The sequence below is a fragment of the Habropoda laboriosa genome, unplaced genomic scaffold, assembly GCF_001263275.1.
Source record: "Habropoda laboriosa isolate 0110345459 unplaced genomic scaffold, ASM126327v1 scaffold86, whole genome shotgun sequence".
NCBI lineage: Eukaryota > Metazoa > Arthropoda > Insecta > Hymenoptera > Apidae > Habropoda > Habropoda laboriosa.
The window spans coordinates 836218-855706 of record NW_017100212.1 but is presented as its reverse complement, the minus strand read 5'-3'; the positions used below and the strand labels follow the sequence as shown (position 1 = coordinate 855706).

The 19489-nt window shown below is 43.9% G+C and overlaps 2 protein-coding genes across 2 annotated transcripts in view; one reads left to right on the top strand and one right to left on the bottom strand.

Moving 5' to 3' along the window:
- The window catches only part of LOC108570805 (puratrophin-1-like), a 208240-nt gene extending 191091 nt beyond the window's left edge, over positions 1–17149 (bottom strand). The window contains exon 1 of the mRNA XM_017932713.1: positions 16835–17149. Coding sequence (XP_017788202.1) covers positions 16835–17149 — 315 coding nt within the window. The remainder of the gene's footprint in view (positions 1–16834) is intronic.
- A 449-nt stretch (positions 17150–17598) lies between these two features.
- On the top strand, positions 17599–18039 carry LOC108570804 (UPF0758 protein BMA2230-like). The gene has a single exon (XM_017932712.1). It carries the CDS (start codon positions 17599–17601, stop codon positions 18037–18039), a length of 441 nt encoding a protein of 146 aa, XP_017788201.1.
- Positions 18040–19489: the final 1450 nt, after the last annotated feature.

Sequence of the window (19489 nt, the reverse complement as noted above, 5' to 3'; positions counted from 1 at the left end):
ACGCGAGCGTACGTGTGTCGCGTGCCGCCGCGTGTTGCGGTTTCTTTGCGTGTTTATCGAACGGTGGCGAGATCGAAACCGGCCCTGAATTCCGCGCCGCGAATCAGATCGAGAAATTAAGGAACGCGCGGATTGAAGGAGACGCGAAACGAGTGGTGGAAAATTAGATCGTTCTGACACCTTGCTTCATGTGTTGGACATTTTTCCGCAATGTCCGAGATTAGTGATAATAGTAATGACGTCTTTATTGGCTATTTATTATAGACTACTATAACTAACCTAAAGATTAGAGTACTTTGAGAAAATAGAAGAATTGCGACAGAATGCAGATTTTTTGAAAAATCTCCCAATGTGCGCAATCTCCTAAGAAGAAGAGCAGCTTAATTACAAAAAATATAATGAAATATTAGATCATTTTTTGTAACTTTAGAAAAATTCCTGAAGAGGTTGAAATAACAGTGGCAAAAATTAATTTAAAAAAATTTATCCTTCAAATTAGGCTTCACTTGGTCAACGTTAGTGTTTCCCTATTTAACTCCCAAAAATAGAATTCTCCCCCGAATAAACTCTACGCAAAGAAAGATCAACCCACCGCAAACATCTGAACGTGTCTCTCAACTCTATCTCAACGTGTTAATATTGTATCACCTCGAAGAAGATAAAACATTACCCACAATTTATATCTTATGAATTTAAATCAGAGTTGGAAGTAAAATTAAGCTCCATTACAAATACGACCCATCCTTCTACCATTACATTAGCATACAAGCTCAATCCGTATACACTTCTATTACACATAGTACAATCATCACTTCCATTCAACCCTCATCGTAACTCTCACTTCTCTCTCTCTCTCTCTCTGCGTTCACCATTATACCTGAACCAAGAGATACTCGTCCATCTTGCTCCTCACCGCGTTAAAGCCCCGACAACTCGGCCAGCGTATCGATCTCATCGAGTGAAACGACCAATTCACACTGGCGAGCCATAAAACAGACGGCGAATAGAAAAGGAAAAGTAGAGTTGGCGAGATAGAGATAGGGCGGGCAAGCAGCCAGCAATATCTGGTAATTTCATCGCGAATAGGTAAGTCGACTCGGAGGTTCGCCTAGGTCGCGGGCAATCGAGTAAGAGACCACGGCGACAACGGTTCTGGAGAACGGAATCGGCGTGTCGACAACAGGCCGGACGACGTTTATGATGGACGCGATAAGAAACGAGGCCCCGTGGCTGTCACCGCGTGTCTCATTAGCGGTAAACGGTCTGACCAGAGATGTATCTAGCGCCGAAACTAGCCTGGGCTTTCACTCGAGCCGCTGATTTACCGATGCAGCCGCCCTTCAATTTACGTTTGCGCCTGGTCGGTGTTGGCCTGGCCAGGCCAGGAATCGTGTTTCGCCCTGGCTACGAACCAACGTTACGCCGGATACGCGAGGAGATAGGAAGCGTGTAAATCAAACCGTTCACCGGTCGCCGCTCTGGATCGTTAAAGCGGCGCTTGCCGCCAATTTCCCGGCAACTTCGGCTATAAAGTGTCGAGAAGGCGTTTTCTTCGGGGAGTATAGATATGAATAATATCGCACGAACGTGCTCCATGTAATGCTCGGACACAATGACTTTACGAGTCACCTGGCGCCGCGAGGATATGAGCATTTTTTTCGGGGGAGTTTTCAGAGCTTATTGTTTGCTCGTGAAATAGGGGAAGAGCTCGACAGAGGAGGTTGATAATGTTGGGTTGTCGGGGGAGAAGTGGGAGATGTAGATGCATGTGATAAAATTACTATTTTCGATTTTCTGAATTCCCAAATTTGCATATTCCCAATTCCCAAATTTCCAAATTCCCAAATTCCCCAATTTCCATATTCCAAAATTCCTCAATTTCCATATTTCCCAATTTCCATATTCCCAAGTTTCCATATTCCGAACTTTCCATATTTCCATATTTCCATATTCCCAAATTTCCATATTCCCAAATTCCCCAATTTCCATATTCCAAAATTCCTCAATTTCCATATTCCCCAATTTCCATATTCCCAAGTTTCCATATTCCGAATTTTCCATATTTCCATATTCCCAAATTTCCATATTCCCAAATTCCCAAATTTCCATATTCCAAAATTCCTCAATTTCCATATTCCCTAATTTCCATATTCCCAAGTTTCCAAATTCCGAATTTTCCATATTTCCATATTCCCAAATTCCCCAATTTCCATATTCCCAAGTTTCCATATTCCCCAATTTCTGTATTCCAAATTTTCCATATTTCCGAAGCTCCAAATCCCCAAATTTCCATATCCCGAATTTTCCAAATTCCCCAATTTCCATATTCCCAAGTTTCCATATTCCAAATTTTCCATATTTCCGAAGCTCCAAATCCCCAAATTTCCATATCCCGAATTTTCATATTCCCAAATTTTCAAATTCCCCAATTTCTATATTCCGAATTTTCTAAATTCCCCAATGTCCATATTCCGAATTCTTCCAAACTCCCCAATTTCCGTATTCCCAAACTCCGAAATTTTCTAAAACTTAACCACTCAAACTGCTTCACCTGCCAATGTCCACATATCCAAATTTTACTTTCCTTATCTCTAAACCAGCCGTCGCCGTTTCCAAGAAAACGACAAAGAGTCGAAGTACAAATAAGCGGTATCGATCAGATCGAACGGAAGAATTCATAATAAACGATCAAAGGCGAAAGAAGGCCTCTTGTACCGGATGCCGTCAAAGTGACAGACGCCTGGTACGTGACTGACGAAGCCTCGTTAATCCTAGTTCCTACTACTCGCTTCGCGTACAGTGAAACGCGCGCAGACTGCTTCTTTTACGCGTTACTCTTATACCTACAACCTACGAAGACAGGCAGCGTTTAGGCGAGCTCGATGAAAGTCCAACAAGATCGATTTCGATCTCGTTGCAGACGGAAAGAATTCTCTGGTGAACTTGTTTCCGGTCGTGTACGTTTCGCGAGATCAAATTAATCCACGTTACATCGTTACTTCATCGACGTTCGTGGACAACGAACAAGTGTTGCTATTTGAAAACAAAATACTTCTCTATCCCAACAAAATTAATACGTCCATTTACACTACACGTTACATACAGTTGCACAGAAATCATAATACAACCAAAAACACAATAATTCTGCAATAAGAAAATTCTTTTTAATTTCATAGCAAGACTTAATTTTCGAAAAAAATTGATTTTGAATATTAATTACATTCCCGAGCGTTTTTACAGCGGACCCCAAGTTCCCACAGGCAGAGAAGACTCTTCTATTTCGATCGCGAAATTGTGTTCGAGTCTCTCGAAGACAAATACAGGCGGGTTCCCTGGCCAAATAGGGCTGCAGAGCTCGCCGCGAATGGCGAGGCATTGTGTAGCGGTTCGAAAAGCCGCAAAGGTCTATGCGGTCGGTGGTCGCCAGAAACGAGGCAGAGAAGAGCGGCGGCTCGCGTTGAAAGACGGCCTAAGGCCTAATCTGCATTTTAAACGAGCCGTGCTCTCGCTGGCCGCGCAATACGCGAGAACGGAATCGCCTCTCTTCACGCCGCGCTCTAACAACCCGCTTTTAGAATCCACAGCCATTTTGCTTTCTCCACCTACGATTTCTGGACGACCGAGCTGTCTTGAAACTTGTCGTCGCGTGACAGGTACCATTCGTTAAATGACATTATGATTGATACATTTCATTCGATGACCAACAGACGAAACGGAAAAGAACGAACAAGTTGGTAATAGGCCTGCTAGAAAGTGTTGAAAAAAAAGAATCGAGATTAAGATGGATCGTAACGTATTGTGTCTTCTAAAAGAAAAAGATTCTTCAGGCAAAAGGTTAAGCGTAAACTCGAAGATTGTCTTTCGAGACAATTTCGTTCACGAGACAGGCATTCAGGCAAAAGGTTAAGCGTAAACTCGAAGATTGTCTTTCGAGACAATTTCGTTCACGAGACAAGCATCGTCGTAAGTTCACGTGGGAGAGAAACGCGACCAGATGGCGGTCGAAGGGAAACGCGGCATCTTCTCGCGTCCAATTAATCATCGCTTAACCTTTCCACGAGAATAGCGGGTCTCGCTAATCGCGGAAGGAATCCGTTCCCCCCTTTTCAAGCAGCCACTAAATTGCTGTCAACGTCTCCAGGTCGTCCGACACGCCAACACATCCTTCAAAAACACGTACCTTCAAATATACTACCAGCTTCTTTCCCCTGCGCTTCCTTCCTTCGTTTACTCGTCCTTTTTTCCCTCTCGTTTCCACCGATACGGTACGAAGTTTAATACTCGCCGGTGAACAGTAAACGAAGATCGAGAGAGAGAGAGAGAAATATCGACACTTTCTCTTTTATCATTCCCGGTTAATTAGTCCGCGCGTACACACGCGACACGAGGCGAGAGAAACGGCCGCGCACGCGAACCGTTCATTAGGCGCATCGTTTTCCGTTTCTGCCTGTTTTCTTCGCGCGGGACCGAGAGCCACGCGCTCGAACGCGAGAAAGCGGTCCGGAGAAATGAAATCGTTTACGAAAGAACGAAAATGCCAAGCGTTATCTACGCGGGAACGATGTTTATGCCTGTCATTAGCCTAAGAGACTTTCCATGGAGGAGATTCTTATTTGGTAACAATTTTCCAAATTCTCATGTATTCTTTTCTCTTTGATTTCTTCATTTTTCGATGGGCGTATGTGTACGCTCTTTGATTCGTTCATTTTTCGATGGGCGTATGTGTACGCTCTTTGATTCGTTCATTTCTAGATAGGCGTATGTGTACGCTCTTCGTAGCGAAAGGGTTACCGATGGGCGTATGTGTACGCTCTTTGATTCGTTCATTTTTCGATGGGCGTATGTGTACGCTCTTCGATTCGTTCATTTCTAGATAGGCGTATGTGTACGCTCTTCGTAGCGAAAGGGTTATAGACTCAAGAAAAGTTAGATGAACTAGGATAGGAAGCGATAAATCATCCTGACCGTGCACTGCTCAAAAAATAAGTCATTCTTCATGCACTCCTGAACCTTCCGAAAAAAATTGAAATGCTAAGAATCAAGTTCCAACGCCACTGGAATAATATTTTAATAATGAGAATGAGAAGAGAAGACTAACTGATAAAAATTTGAGTAAAGAAAATTGATTTCCCTTGGAAAAAAAAGACAGAATCTTCGATCAACCTAATATACTCTTTTCTCCAAAACGCGTTTCGAGTACCCTTGACGTGCCGCGAAGCAGAAGATACCTCGAAGCTGTGAAATTGAACTCGCATACACGAGCGATTTAAACGGAACGAGGAGACGGGCCGGTTAATCACTCCAGAAACCAAAATCCGACGTGTCGTTGCGATCGTCGTGACCAGATCGGGACACGGGACGACAGCTTACACTCCTAAAACCCTGAGAGAGCGGCAGCGGATTAAGGCGCGCGCGTCACCGGGGAAAAGCTGTGGCGTTGGGAAGACGAAGGTTGAAACGAGGGGGACGCGATGCTCGATCCGACAGCCAGTCGTACGACACGGTGGATCGCGATAAACCGACGTGTTAATCGGGATCCGCGATCAGCCCACGAACGGGACTCGGACTTATTAACTCGATAGCCAGGCACCGATGAATCGATCGTAATTCATGGGACGAATGCTCGCGGAGAGGTAGCCGGCTACGCACGTGATCGCAGATATCGTGATAATGAATTGCATCGTCGCCTCAAATGAGCCCTCCTTCCTCTCTATCCACGCTGGATATAGCTTCGGGAGCTTTTGCTCCTGCCTCCGGGGGATTACCAGCCGTGAACTGGCTCCTGGGATTGTCTAATGAAGCTGTTCAGGGGATTCCACGACTTTTCCAGGGGTTTGTTGGAAGTGTGAGATAGCTGACTGGACCGTCAATTATTTTCTGATTGTTTGGAAATAGTAACTTTCGAAATTTTTGTCGCGATAGAGGAAATTAGCCCTTTTGCAGCAGGTAGTTTTACCGCGAAAGCCTTAGCTAGACGCAATTTTCGGAAATCTATAGCTGAATTCTGCATTTTCGAAAACCTTGAAATTTTGAAAATATATCCCTCCAAGGATTTTTGAGGATTTGACTAGGATCTTAAGATTTCTCAGAAACTATCCGACGGATTTTTCTGAAATTTTGCACACATCTTCAGTACACGTGTAGACGCAGCACCATCCTCTATAATCGTGAAACTCCAAAAATTACTACTTTTCAAAGCCTCCAGAAGTAACGATATTGGACCAAACATTCGAGGCGTGAATAACGCGAATATTGCTCCACCGTACCTAAAAATGCATCTTCAGATTCCTCGTAACGCATCATCCCACACTACTACAAATCTTCACCGTCTTCTTCAAGTAATACCTGTTCACTCTCCAAGGAAGACAACCTCGCCACGAAACTTTCCTCCCTCTCGTTGTTACGCAGGGACCAACCAAAGCAACCTCAATCTCCGTGAAAAACCCGGACGAAAAGAATCCTCAACCTGATCTCGCCCCGACTAGAAACAACCTGCACGATCTCCGCGGAAACTTCGAGAAAAAAAATCACCGGCGAACATCGTGTGCAACTTTCTCAGGGACGACGTCGCAGCATTAGGACGTCCAGGTACATCCATCATTCGCGCAGATAACCGTTGAACGCGACAGCGACACCGCGTCGTCGACCGATCAGATATCGGTTGAACAGCGTTCGCGTACGCGACAGATAACGCTGTGGACACGAGTTCCGGCGGCGCTCGAAAGAAAATTGACCCAACTTTCAACATTGTCGTCGTCAGATGGTATCTGGCGAGCCGTGTGGCTTGTGTCTCGAACGGAGGAGGCATGAGCGATCGGGTTGAAAAGCCGAGGTGGGGAGAATCGCGATCGGCTCGCAATTTCACTTCGCGAGAGACGACGAGACACGAGATTCTTTTCCGGTTCTCTCGCAACCCAGCCTATTATCTGATGTGACATTTCATGAAAATATGACGGGGCTCGTTCGTTATTAGCTCGGCAGTCCCGCGAGCGCTGTGCCGCCAGGCAATTATCGTTCTCACGGTGTAATTATCGCGATTGTTATCCGCGGGGCGAGGCCAACGGGGTCAGATTCACCAAGGATGCACGTCTTATACGCTCTTTCTGCCAGCGTTCTGCCTTCGTTTCTTCCTCTTTCCTTTTTGCCTGGGTAGCAGCAGAATTTTTGGAGATTTTAAGGTAAGTCTCGTGGAAGGAATCTTCGGTTGCTCGTTCGACGAAGGTAATGGAGAACGTGAAGAGAAACGAGGCAGTTTATTGCTAGTGAAAGGATGAACGAATGGCTGCGAACTGTTCTTTTAACTTTAATTTTCTTCTTCGGCCGTATCGTTTTAAAATTTGTTTTATCGAATTAACGTGGAAGAGCGCAGAGAATAAAATTAATATGGAAGTGCGCCAAAAGGCTCGAATAATACAATGCGAAAAAATTTCAAAACGCCTATAGGCGCCAATAGTAGCGAAAGGGTTAAGGAACTCTTTTTGATATATTTATATTTTGCCTAAAACTCTCGCGTTTGCAGAGATAGTAATATCAATAATTTTCCTACAAATATTCCTTCGATCCCTTCACCAAAATGGTTCGAATCAAATTGACTGAAATGTGATCAAATCAAGCGACAAAGGTGTCAAAGATATCTACAGTGTCGCAAGTATTGCATAGCTTCAACGTTACGAAAATCAACCCTGAAGCAAATCGTCACGACAAGAAGATAAGAAAGATTGAAGATGAAACTTCCTTAGATAATAGGATGAACTTTGAACTAAATGTGTCTCTTCTAGGTTCTTCCAAGGCAAACGACAGCCTAATTCCTCCTACTCCACAAACCTACTTCACCAGTAAAACCTATTTCCCTGTGCAACATTAAAATCAACAGCTACGTACCACCAGCAGAAAAAATAAAATTTACCAATTTTCTCAACGATCGTCAACTTTCGCAATTTCTCCCTCGAAAGGATGGAAGGTCCTCCAGGAGGAATCGAAGCGGCGCGGCACGAGGGCAAGTCTGTCGCGACGAAGAGAGCTTCAGCCCGTTTCCACAGAATCAGCTCGCGCTCGCCCTGGCCCGGAGATTGCCGCGGCTAAATATAGAGCGCGCAAGTAAATTACGTCGTTTAATTAGCAGACTGCCAATCATTTCGTTATCGACATTCTTTGTTCGAGAACAACCAGCCGGAGTCTCCCCCTGGACAACCGCATCCTGTCTCTGATTATCGAATCGTCTGCATCCTCTTTCTGCGAACCTAAGTTCACGCAGCGGTGACTTTAACCTCTGCCAGGGGCAGCTCTCGATCGAGAAACCTTCTTCCACAGCTGAGTTTCGAAACGTGTACGTAGACGAATTTCACTATCGTTCCGTACAATTAGCTAAAACCTCCAAGTCTCTCCTCGGTTAAAGAGATCTACAGACAAGAATCTTAAATGAGAAATTTCGCGAAAAATGAATACTAACGAAAAAGGTCAGCCTTCGATCAAGATACCTTCGCTTAATCACCACCAATCAAAGATTCTTCTCGGTTAAAATATCTTTCCCACGCGTACTGAAGTTCACCACCTTCCTGCTACTTGAGCAACCGAGCCTCCTAATGCCCCTATCGCAAGACACCTCAGCTCTCCCATTCAAGGCACGTAAGGTTTCGACAAGGTGATCCACATTCGACTTGACCGGCCCGTAATCGCGATCATAAATTCATTACGGACATAATAGGATCATAGAGCGATCTAGATCCGGCGATACTCGATCTCGAGAGTCGGCTCGTTTATCGAGCGGTCGTCCAGCCGACGAATAGCCACGGGAACATCGATATCTTTCAGGTGCACGCACCTATGTAATTATGATAATTGTACCGCGAGCCAGCTCTCTGTGCTCGTAATTAATGGGCGACGTTTCGAGGAACTTGGCGGACATCGAGCGACTCGTGACAATCAGAGTGTCCCGGTTAATTGCAAGCTCAAAGCCAAAGAGAAACTCGCGAAATTCCACTCTGACTGTTATAATCACTTCGTAATCCCCGAGTGTATTTACGCTCCTGAGAGAGGCGGAGAAATATACAGCGTTCCTAAGTATTGGTACATTTATCGAGTGTAAAGCAAACGGTTATTACAAAATTATTCAACCTGGAATCTAGGTAATGTGTAATTTAACCCTTTAACTACTGACCACTCGTCTCAGAGACGGGACGAATTTTTTTTCGTCACAATTACACGTACGAGGAATCTTGGAAGCTCCAGCGATCGAGCAGCTTCAATTGTACAATATTTCCACTAAAAAGAAATGCTAATTTGTCTATATGAAATTTTGGAAGTGACGCAAGTGACGGAAGTGGGTAACAAAAATATATTTATTTAAACGTAATGCTTAAACTAATTTTGTCTACGACAAAAGGCCCCGTGCCTTTTTCGGGGCTCCCTTAAGTAGCCCCTTTTCCCTGGGAAAGTCCCAAGAAGTGGGGGCGCGGGCCTGCATTGCCAAGGCAATACTCTCGATTCTTCGCCTCGAGGGCCAAGAGTCGCCAGGCCTAAATTATGAAAATTTCTTGATTTACCAATCACTGTCTGCGATGAATATTAAATTAGTATTCAAGTAGAACACGTGATCGCCAAAGGGTTAATTAACTGTAATTAATAGTTTCTGGAGAGCGCAACGGGTGTTCCGATACTCAGGAGCAACATTCGAACAAGATGATCCAACTTATCACCGAGTCCTCTTGAAATATTCATGAAACATCGAAACAAAACGTCGTCAAACCTAGTCACAAACGCTACAACCTGTAAATCAAGATAACATCGATGTACGAAGCGAGGAGAAACAAGGAGGAAGACGTATCGTGACGCCTGTACGTCCAGGAAGTACCAGAACCCCATCAGTCCCAGTTTGTCGTTGCAAGACAAACACTAAACAGCCTATTACTCGATCTTTATAGCGCTCTGGTGAACGCGTGTCCAGAGGAGCTGCCTCCAGTGGAAACAAGCGGTTCGAAGCTGTTTTCTGAGCGACATAATGGCGGATACCTCAGAACCATCCGCCGTCCTTCCCTCTCTCTTCCCCTTCGACTTAACTGCTCCAAGTGCACGCATGCATCTCGATCATTACGAACGCTCGAAGCGGTGTTGCGTGCAAACGCTACCATTTCTGTCTTCCTTCGGAGCTTTGTCAGGGAAAATGAGTTCTCGGATCCTGTTTCTTCGGCTGTTGACAGATCCCTATTGCGAGGATTGCCAATCAACTTCTCCGGTTTTCTTTCTCTTTTTCTCTCTCTCTCTCTCTCTCTCAACCTGAACACTCGTTGTATCGCCTATCGTGTTCCTCGCGGTACGTGAATATATTCAGTTTCACTCGGGAATAAAATAGTTCGGTTAAAACGATTCGAGCAATTCCGGGCCGCAAACACAGCGATAAGAACGATTTAAACGTGTCCGTAAAACCGAAGGAAATCTACTTTGTAACCAATCCGCATTTCATTCCTGCGATCCGAACGATGCATCAGCTCCTCGCGGTTGCGTGCAATTTGTTATTACGTGTGTCGTCGCGGCGAACCGTGGGCAAAAACGAGTTTGCGATCTCTCAACCGCTCATCAACGCGATGAAAAGAGCTTCATTATTCATCGGATCGATCGGAGGAACATATTCGTGTACACATTGGACAACGTGTATACGTTCCTTTCTGTCAGTTTCATCTCGAATAATGGTAACCGAGAAATTCGAATACTTCTAAACGTAGCAACGAGAAAGAAACAAGAAAGAAGGAGAAGATTGGTCAAATTACGGGACAATTTCCCATCGGAAAAATCGACGAAATCAATTACCTACAAATCTCACAGTGCATCGCGATAACTATACCAAAAGAAGTACCGCGAAGTCGCGACTATTTTAGAAAATTATCTACATTCTTCCGTTGGAGAAAAAAAAAAAAACCTAGGAGCAGCTGGCAATTATCGGGGAACCGTGTCACGAATGTCGTTCCTCTCGCGTCACTTTTTCACTGTCGGCTGAAAAACCGGTCGCGAAAAAAGCGCGGGGATGAAGCGGCGCGGCTGGTGTAACTCGCGCGCGCGCTTTTACGCGCCGCTTTCGCAACACGCGCGTCGTTTAACCGGCTTAATAATTGCGCTCCTTATACGTTCACCGGAGGGATAATTGTTTTTGCATAATCGAGATGCGACCGAAAGAAATCCGACGATGGCTGCCTGTTATCGAGGAGAAATGCTCGAAAGAACACTCGGCTGGTTGCGCAATACCGGAGCGCGTTGGAACGCGAGGAATCGAGCGGAAGAAAAAGAAATCGGCCGTGGTCCGACTGAGCGACGATCGAAGAAACGATTGCGCAACCCGCGGATGCGTTAATACCAACGCCTCCCTTAATTAAGCTTCGATAAGAGAGCGCGCGTCCGGGAGAAAGCGGAGAGAGATACCTCCGTATTGCTCCTCCACGTTTTTTGTGGCTTTGTGCTAATTTTAAAACCGGCGTTGATTACTTCGAATTTTTTTCCCCCCGGTTTCTTCGAGAGAGATGAAGTTGTATCGGATTGCATTAAGGCGTTAATTGCGGGGGGATTTTTATTTCGAGGTTAATTGCCCCGTGAAATCTGCCGCGGAGGAAGCGAGGATAATCGTGCGGAAAATATTTTTACGACGATGAATTCGCTCACTTTCGAACTGAACCGACGAAAATTACGAAACCTCGCAGGTATCGTCAACAACTGATGCTTAACCCTTTCACGAGGAAATTAAGTTTTTTTAATGGGTTCTTATTCGTGGTTTCCTTAATGGATGCTAAAGTGAGATTGATACTCGTTCGAGAAATTGTTCCATTTAAGGATACAATTCATACTTCGTTTCATTCTCGAATTAACGCTGCCGCTTTCCAACGCTTCTTCGCTGACGTAGCAGAGATTCCATAGGAGCACGGAGCACTGGAGGACGGGTACTTCCGGTAAGACACGCGAACAGAGAAGATCCTGCTACGCGTGAGAACACAGGGCACCGCGTCGATGCATCACGCTCCGCCATTACAATATTTCAGTAGAGCCGTTTTCATTGTTCAAACGCCGCGCGCATAAAAGCCGCGGGGGGCGCTCATAAGCGCCGACTCGCCGCGTGAGATACGACCGGTTTGCATATACACCGAAGCAAACCTGGCCACGTGTTCCCCGCAATTTTTCCCGCCTAAGCGCTGATTGTTCTGGAAAATAGATCATCCCGCGTGCGGCAATTGCATCTTCTGCGATTCTGATAACCTGCGATCGTCGAAACTTTCGTTCCTCGACAAGTGAACCTCGGGCGAAATTACAATTTCGTGCAGGCTGTTGAAATTAACGTGCGACCTTGAACCGATGTATTTCGACACGTGCTATATCGAACGCTGGCGAATGCAAAAGTCGATTTTCCTTGGAAAGGGTTGATTTTAGGATCCATGTTTGTTCAGCTTTTTTGTTTTACCTCTCTTGGTGAGTATTGTAGGCGTGTAAAACCTTGGAGTATGTTTTTTGAGACAGACTGTATATGCAGTGTCTCCAAATGGAAATTTAATTTTTTCAAAAACTACGTGTTTAACCCCTTAACTTGCACGCTCGAGTTAATTCGAGCGCGCTAAACAGGCCAAACTGTGCACACTCGAGATAATTCGAGCGGCGTTGTATTTGATGCTGCTATAATTTTTCACACTCGAATATATTCGAGAATTGAAAATAACAATGTGAAAGCTAAGAAAAAGAATCGTGTTATTGATATTTATCATTTACATAGGATTGTAAGCTATAATACTTATTTATTCGAAAATAAAATATAGCCTTTTTCCATGGAACAAAAGCGCAGTATATCGAAATTGTCCACTAAAAGAAAAGTTGAATCAGGAGTGATAACAAATGGAAACCTTTGAGGATGTCGATGTTCTAAAGTTTGTTTTTTTTACATTAAAAAAATTGATTTTTTTTGGCCGGTTTTTTTGAGCCTCAAATGTTTAGAATAATTAAAGTAAAACGAATATCGTTAACTAAACATTTCGAACATCGTAGCTAACTAGACGTTATTTTGAATTTAAAAAAAAGAAAGAAAATTTTCTTCCGGCTCCCTGAACAAAACATGGAAATCTGGTTAGTGGAAAAAATTTATTCTACATTTTTACTATATCGTTGCACGTAGAATCATCTCGTGCCTCGTTGCATCAACTTTCCTGAAGCGTCCTCGATATTTCTTCCTCGATTTTTCCCATTCGTGTCTCATCTCACAATGATTAAACTGCCTCGATATATTAATTTCAATAAACAAATCGCGTTTCTATCCCGCGCAACGTCGTTCCCCCTCCCGCCCTCTAACCCGGCTATTAAACCTTGATTTCTCCCGCGTCGAATTTATCGCCGGCAATATTTACACTTTAATGGGAAGAGGTTAATCGCGCGTCGTCGACCTCTCGATCCAGCCTCCTCTCCGGCTGGTGGTTTCCGCGCGAAAATCGCTCGCTCACCGTGCGCTTTCATTGTCGTGTCGTTAGAAAACCACGGGACTCGATGCCTACGACCGATAATTCGACCGCATGACACACACACAGACAGACGCACAAGTTGTGAGAGCGGAGAGCTGAAGGAGGCACAGCGATTTCTTCGTTGGAAGGCCTATAATTTCGCGCGTGCTGCCAGGTTTTCCTCGATGGTCCACCACCACTCCGGAGGCTCCTTACGCGAGCTATCGGGTCACTCGATTCAATTTCCGGTCCCGGTGCTTTCATTTTGACGCGCCTTCCACCGTCCCCACCACATTTGACTCTCGTGTACCCGCGCAGCTTTCTCGTCCCCGTCAAATTGCCAACATCATTTTCCATTGATAGCAAGAACCGCAGCGGCGGCGGCAGCGTCGTAATTACAGTTTTAAATTTATACGTCTGTCGGAGGTCGGCACGGTAATTGGTTTATTTGCACGCGCCACTGCTTCGCCTATGAACACCGTTCGATCCTCGGAAATGAGCGTTTCTGCGCGAATCGATCGACGTGCAAGTAGGCAGTTTAAAGGGAAGTCGGGGCTCTAGGGAGATTGGAACTCAAGGGACGGTGTATGATTTGTATTAATGTAGCCCGTGTGTGCTGTCGCACTGAGCCGACTGATTAACAAATGGACAAATGCGTGTTGCCTTTCTAACTTTGTGTAATTTTTACTGTTTGTAAAAACGAAGTGACTAGTTTGACTGTTAGATGTTGTTGCTCTGATGGTTGTAACGATTCTGACTTCTCGAGAGCTCGTCTTCGCCCTCGAGAGCGGTGGTTCTTGAAAAATACGCTGATTGGTGAATATTTTCTCGTATTCATCGCCAATCAACGTGCCTAATTTTCTCGCCAACTCCTTCCAGTGCGCCCTTAGCGCGCTTTACCCTGGTGGAGTGGAAGAAGATCCCAAGGGGTAAACAAATGTTTATAATAATTCGGGAAATTCCTCTGGGTGACTCATCGGCCAGCGGACCGTTACAGACAATTGTACCCTTCGGAAACCCGTGGTTTATGGCATGTTCTTAAGCTATTGAGCGCGAAAGGCACAAGCGGCAAAAAACTCTAATTAAGTGATTCTACCGGCCTTCGCTAGGATGGACGTTAAAGCATAAAATAGTAAAGTAAATCCTAATCTCAAAAACAGCCTGTAGGTGCGACCGTGCCATAAACCTTTGCTGAACAGACGGTTTTGAGGTTCGAATCTTGGTGTTGAAGGGGTTGAGAGGGTGTGGAGGTGAAAAGATCGAGGAGGTTTTAGATGGAGATGAATATTCTTGGTTTTTACTGAATTTCAAGGAAATTTGGGTGGAAGTTGCAAAATTATCGAGACTGAAGCACGTTGTCATGCTTGGAATCTCTTTATACGACGAGTGCACACATTTTTGGTGATGTGTCGTACTAAATTTGAGGAAGAAACGTAAATGAACCCTTTACGATCGTATCACCTGACACTGTAATTTTGCAAATCAAGATTAAACAAGTGGAAAGATGACGATTACTTCGAAAAACATATAAAGGAAGAATTAAAGTTGATAAATTGAAAATAATGTAAACATTGAGAAAGTTTGATGTATAATTATTAAAATTAATATTTTTTGCAAATATTAAGTTTGTAGCTTCCCGCGGACGGCAATTCTTTCGGTAAGAATTTCGCGAGGTCGTAAATCCCGCTTGCACCCTAGGTGACGGTACGGGTTTGCTGCCCAATTGAGAAATTGATCTCTTTTGGTGGTCTCTAGAATTTCATCTTGTCACGACTGAATTTACAAATGTTGATTGGAGAGATTGTTTGGCTGGGTTGGGCGTCACTGCGAGAGCGAGACTCCAAGCGCTGGTTAGAGAATGACACCGTCGAGTCGTCGCCCTGACGGAAAAGAGCATCGGTTACGGAGAGGAGAGGTTCGAGAGGTTTTTCGATGGGTTCGCTCGAGGAGGTTTATTGCGGGCCGATGTGAGTTCGAATGAATTTTATGCTGATAATCCGCCAGGATTTCCTCAAATTTCAAATATCAATGACACACCCAATAAAACTCCAACGTAATACTTTCCTGAACTTCGATGTACTGAACATCCTTGCAGACGAAATTTTCATCAATCCTTGAAACACACCTCTCTATTCCAACAAAATCTCTCGGAAATTACACTTCGCTCGATCTTCCATCTTCCACCAGCTATTCACCTCATCTCCTTGCAGCGAAACACCAGTATTTCTCTAACAGCCGCTAAAACGCCTATTCAAGCACGATAAAGGGTGGCTCTTGGGCACGGCACAACCCTCTGGTATCGATTCCCGCGGATCGATAACGCGTCGAACGACAGAAATCGGCGCTCGATCTTTCACTTTGCCGGGTAGAACGTGAGAGGCAACGGTGAGGAACGGTCGCGTGGGAACTCCAAGGCTCACTCCGCCGCCCCTCTTTTCCCCCGTGGAAAATTGAATGGTGCGACGTGGATGAATACAGGCGATCGTTAGGCAGCCCCGATCGCTTCTTACGAATCGACCGGTGAAATGCCTTCGATAAGTGCCACGATAACCACCGGTCACAGGGCCATCGTCTGCACGCGTCCGCGTTCGCCCGCTCAGACACACGCGCCGACCAGTTCCCTTGTCATCATTTTATAGTTCGAAATGATACCGTACGTAGAAAGCGGTACGTTTGTCCCTCGAGCGTGTGTATAATACCGATTATACCCTGAAATTTTACGGTCAGATTTCTCGGTAGGTTATTGGAACCGGGTTGAAAGAAATACTTTTGCGACAATCGACTACCAAATGTAGAATGCCTCTGAAAATGTGGGGCGATCGGGAAATGTGTGATTACCAATGAAGCGACTAAAAATTCGCATTTTTCTCGGTTGTACCACGATTGCAGAGACTTTCTGTGTATTTCCACAGCTACTCTGGTCAATTCAACGCGTCTCTGGATGCTAAATGAAAGAGAAACTGAATGCAACGTCTGTGAAAGAGGACCCAATGTTTCGAAGAGTAATACTAAAATACTATTCACTTGTACAGTTGTTGGAAATGATATTTTCAGGGAGATAAAAATTCTCCCGTTGCAGTGTCGCTTCCACCAACTATACCTCGCACGTCGATGCAACTGTACACGAGAATTCAAGAAATAAGTGTATCGATTGTAGTTAAAAGACGGTTAAACTCATCTCTCGACGACTACGCTTGACCTGTCTAGCTTTTGGTACACATTTATTTGAAAATTTGTTTGCACTTGGAGCACATTTAATTTTGTGGGCAATTAAAAGCAGTAGATTTCATGCAAGAATTAATTTATTTCGTATTATTCATTATATATACTCCTACATAATATTGAAATAACTTTAGGCAGTTGGTATTACAAAATACTCTTAAAACAAATAAACTCTGGTTATAATAACATTTAACATTTTCTTTTTCCTCCCAAATCCATTCGTCTAATTTTTCACGAGAAGATTCACTGTCACTGCTTGATAAGCATCTTGTACGTCTTTTACGTCTTGGAATAATTTCACTATCGTTATCACTTTCTAGTTCGATACATTCTTCATCATTTTCATTTTGAAATTCCCCTTTATCGCTTAAAGGATCGTTAAAAAATTCTTCGTCAGATTGTTCAAGATCACTATTTTCGTTAAAACCGTCGCTATCACTTTGATAAAATATATTCTCTATTTCTGCCATTATGGGGTTGTGTGTCCCAAACAAGGTTCACCAAAATACTGAAATTATTTGTTCTGTTGCAACAGATTACTTTGAAATAAACCAGAATGAACTAGTTAAATCTCGTCTCAGTTTCAACGACGTATCAGAACGTCATGTGCGACTATGCCCAGACAAATGCATGACGTTCTGATACGTGAAATGTAGCCAAAGGGTTAAATTAGAGACGGAAACATACATCTTATGTTTAATAATGTGATCTTATGAATAATAATAATAAAAGTAAAGATAAAAATGAATTTAGAGAAGAAATAGAGAGAATACGACAAAGCGGGGGAGGAAAGTCTTTACTTAATCATGAAATAGTAGCAATATTTCTAAGTATAGTGCATGGTAAGACCCAAGCCCAAGCTATTGCTAGAAGGTTAACAGACAAGTATTCTGGAATAAGTAAGATCTTCAGCCAAGAGATGGATGATCTGAAAATGGTAGAAGGGGTGACTGATGATACAACAGCGATAATTTTGTGTGTTAAGGAAACTTTAGAGAGGGCACCAACCGAAGAGTTCAAGGAAGAACCGGTAATAGACGATTGGGAAAAGCTGACAAAATATTTAAGTACGAGCATTGGTTACTCAGAAAGAGAAAATCTCAAAGTAATGTATTTGAATAAAGGGTATCGTTTAGTAGAAAAAGAGACTTATACTGGTACAGCTGATCATATACCTTTTTATATAACAGAAATAAGAAGAAAAGCAGTACTTGCAAGAGCAACATCAATTATAATATCTCATAACCAACCTGGCGGAACTGTAAAGCCATCAGAACGTGATAAAGCTATGACTAAAAAATTAGCTTCAGCTTGTGCAACCATAAGTATAAAGTTAGTAGATCACATTATTGTTGAATAGATATGAAAATGGAGATGACAGTGTGTCGTATAAATGTTAAAGTAATGAAAATTAGAAACCAAGGTATAGTTGGGGCCACGATATAGCGAGGTCGTAAATTAAACTCTCAAGAATCGGCACCGATTGATGTTGCGGCACTCAAGGCCGTGTGTTGCAGTCTGTTTGAGGGTTCCAACAATAAACGAATGGTAGCATATGATTTGGTACTTCAAGTAGAAAATGGTATTTCATTTACAAATGGAAAATATGTTAATATTAAGCTACACAATCTTTTTGCACTTTCTATCTGTATATAACACGAGTAGATAAACTAAGATGCTAAAGGCATCAATAAGACCTTTACCTGTAACCGTACTTCCAAAAGCGGCTTCCCCCACAGGGAGAAACCCTAATTTGTCCTAGCTGCATGCAGTTTTCAGTAAATATAATAGAATCAGTTGACTTTCGCTGGATACAAGAATTCTTTGTACGATCCTGACCATGGTTTCAAGTACTTATCTGCTCGTATTTCTGTCAATTTCGGGGTCCCGGCAGCTAAAACATGTTTACTTTGACGCCTAACCGATTTTACGACCTCGCTATATCGTGGCCCCGACTATAAGTATTCTCCAATACCACCTAGAAACATTAATTTAGCCACCTAGAAACATTTTTTCCTTTGCTCTTTCGTACCTCAGAAATATTAACTAAATTCCTCAAACTCAACATCTAACAATTAAATTTACCTCCTTAGGAGTATGCTTGATTCTTCCAAGCCACCCTCTCAACTTTCAAACCGTCCGCGATAGCTCCAAGATTTACGATCCTTTCCGGGGCTGAGCCTGAACCGGCGGAAAACTGGGGCCGTTTCGAAGCTACCGTCGATGATTTACGGCCCAATATCGCGGGGAGTATCGATTATCAACTGTGACGTCGCGCCGTTACTCTCCCTCTCTCTCTCTCTCTCTAGCGCAATAACAACAACCAACCCTCGCAAGATCAAAGCGTAACGACGTTTCTTCAAATGCCCGGTTACAAGCCGCGCGCGTAATGACGCTTAAAAGTATCTCGCGTCAGACGCAAGTTCCCACAGGGGAACACCTACAATTACCAGCTATTACAAACTGGCCGTGGGTTCGTTTCACGGCTAAAGTTTTTGCAGGTTGGCCCGAGGTGGCGAGCGGGACGAAAAAGGAGCGTAATGGAGCCGGGAGAGTTGGTTGCAACAGGAGAGAAAGCTGTCGTATCAGCGTTTGAATAGATTAGAGGAAAATGGCGCGGCCTGTTAACCTGTGATCGTTCGACTCTAATTATTGTTCCTTCGTCTGATTGGTATTAACGACTTGAGGATGCATGCTAGATTCTCTTCGGTCTGCCTATAGTAGAAAGTATAACGGAGGCTTTGATAAGAGTGACGTGGGAAAATGGTGGCGAGTTACTATTGGCTTAGATTGTGAAGTGTGTCGAGTAG

Bases quoted from the DNA above. Each gene is read 5' to 3' on its own strand.
- LOC108570804 (XM_017932712.1), top strand. From the start codon at position 17,599: ATGGATGATCTGAAAATGGTAGAAGGGGTGACTGATGATACAACAGCG.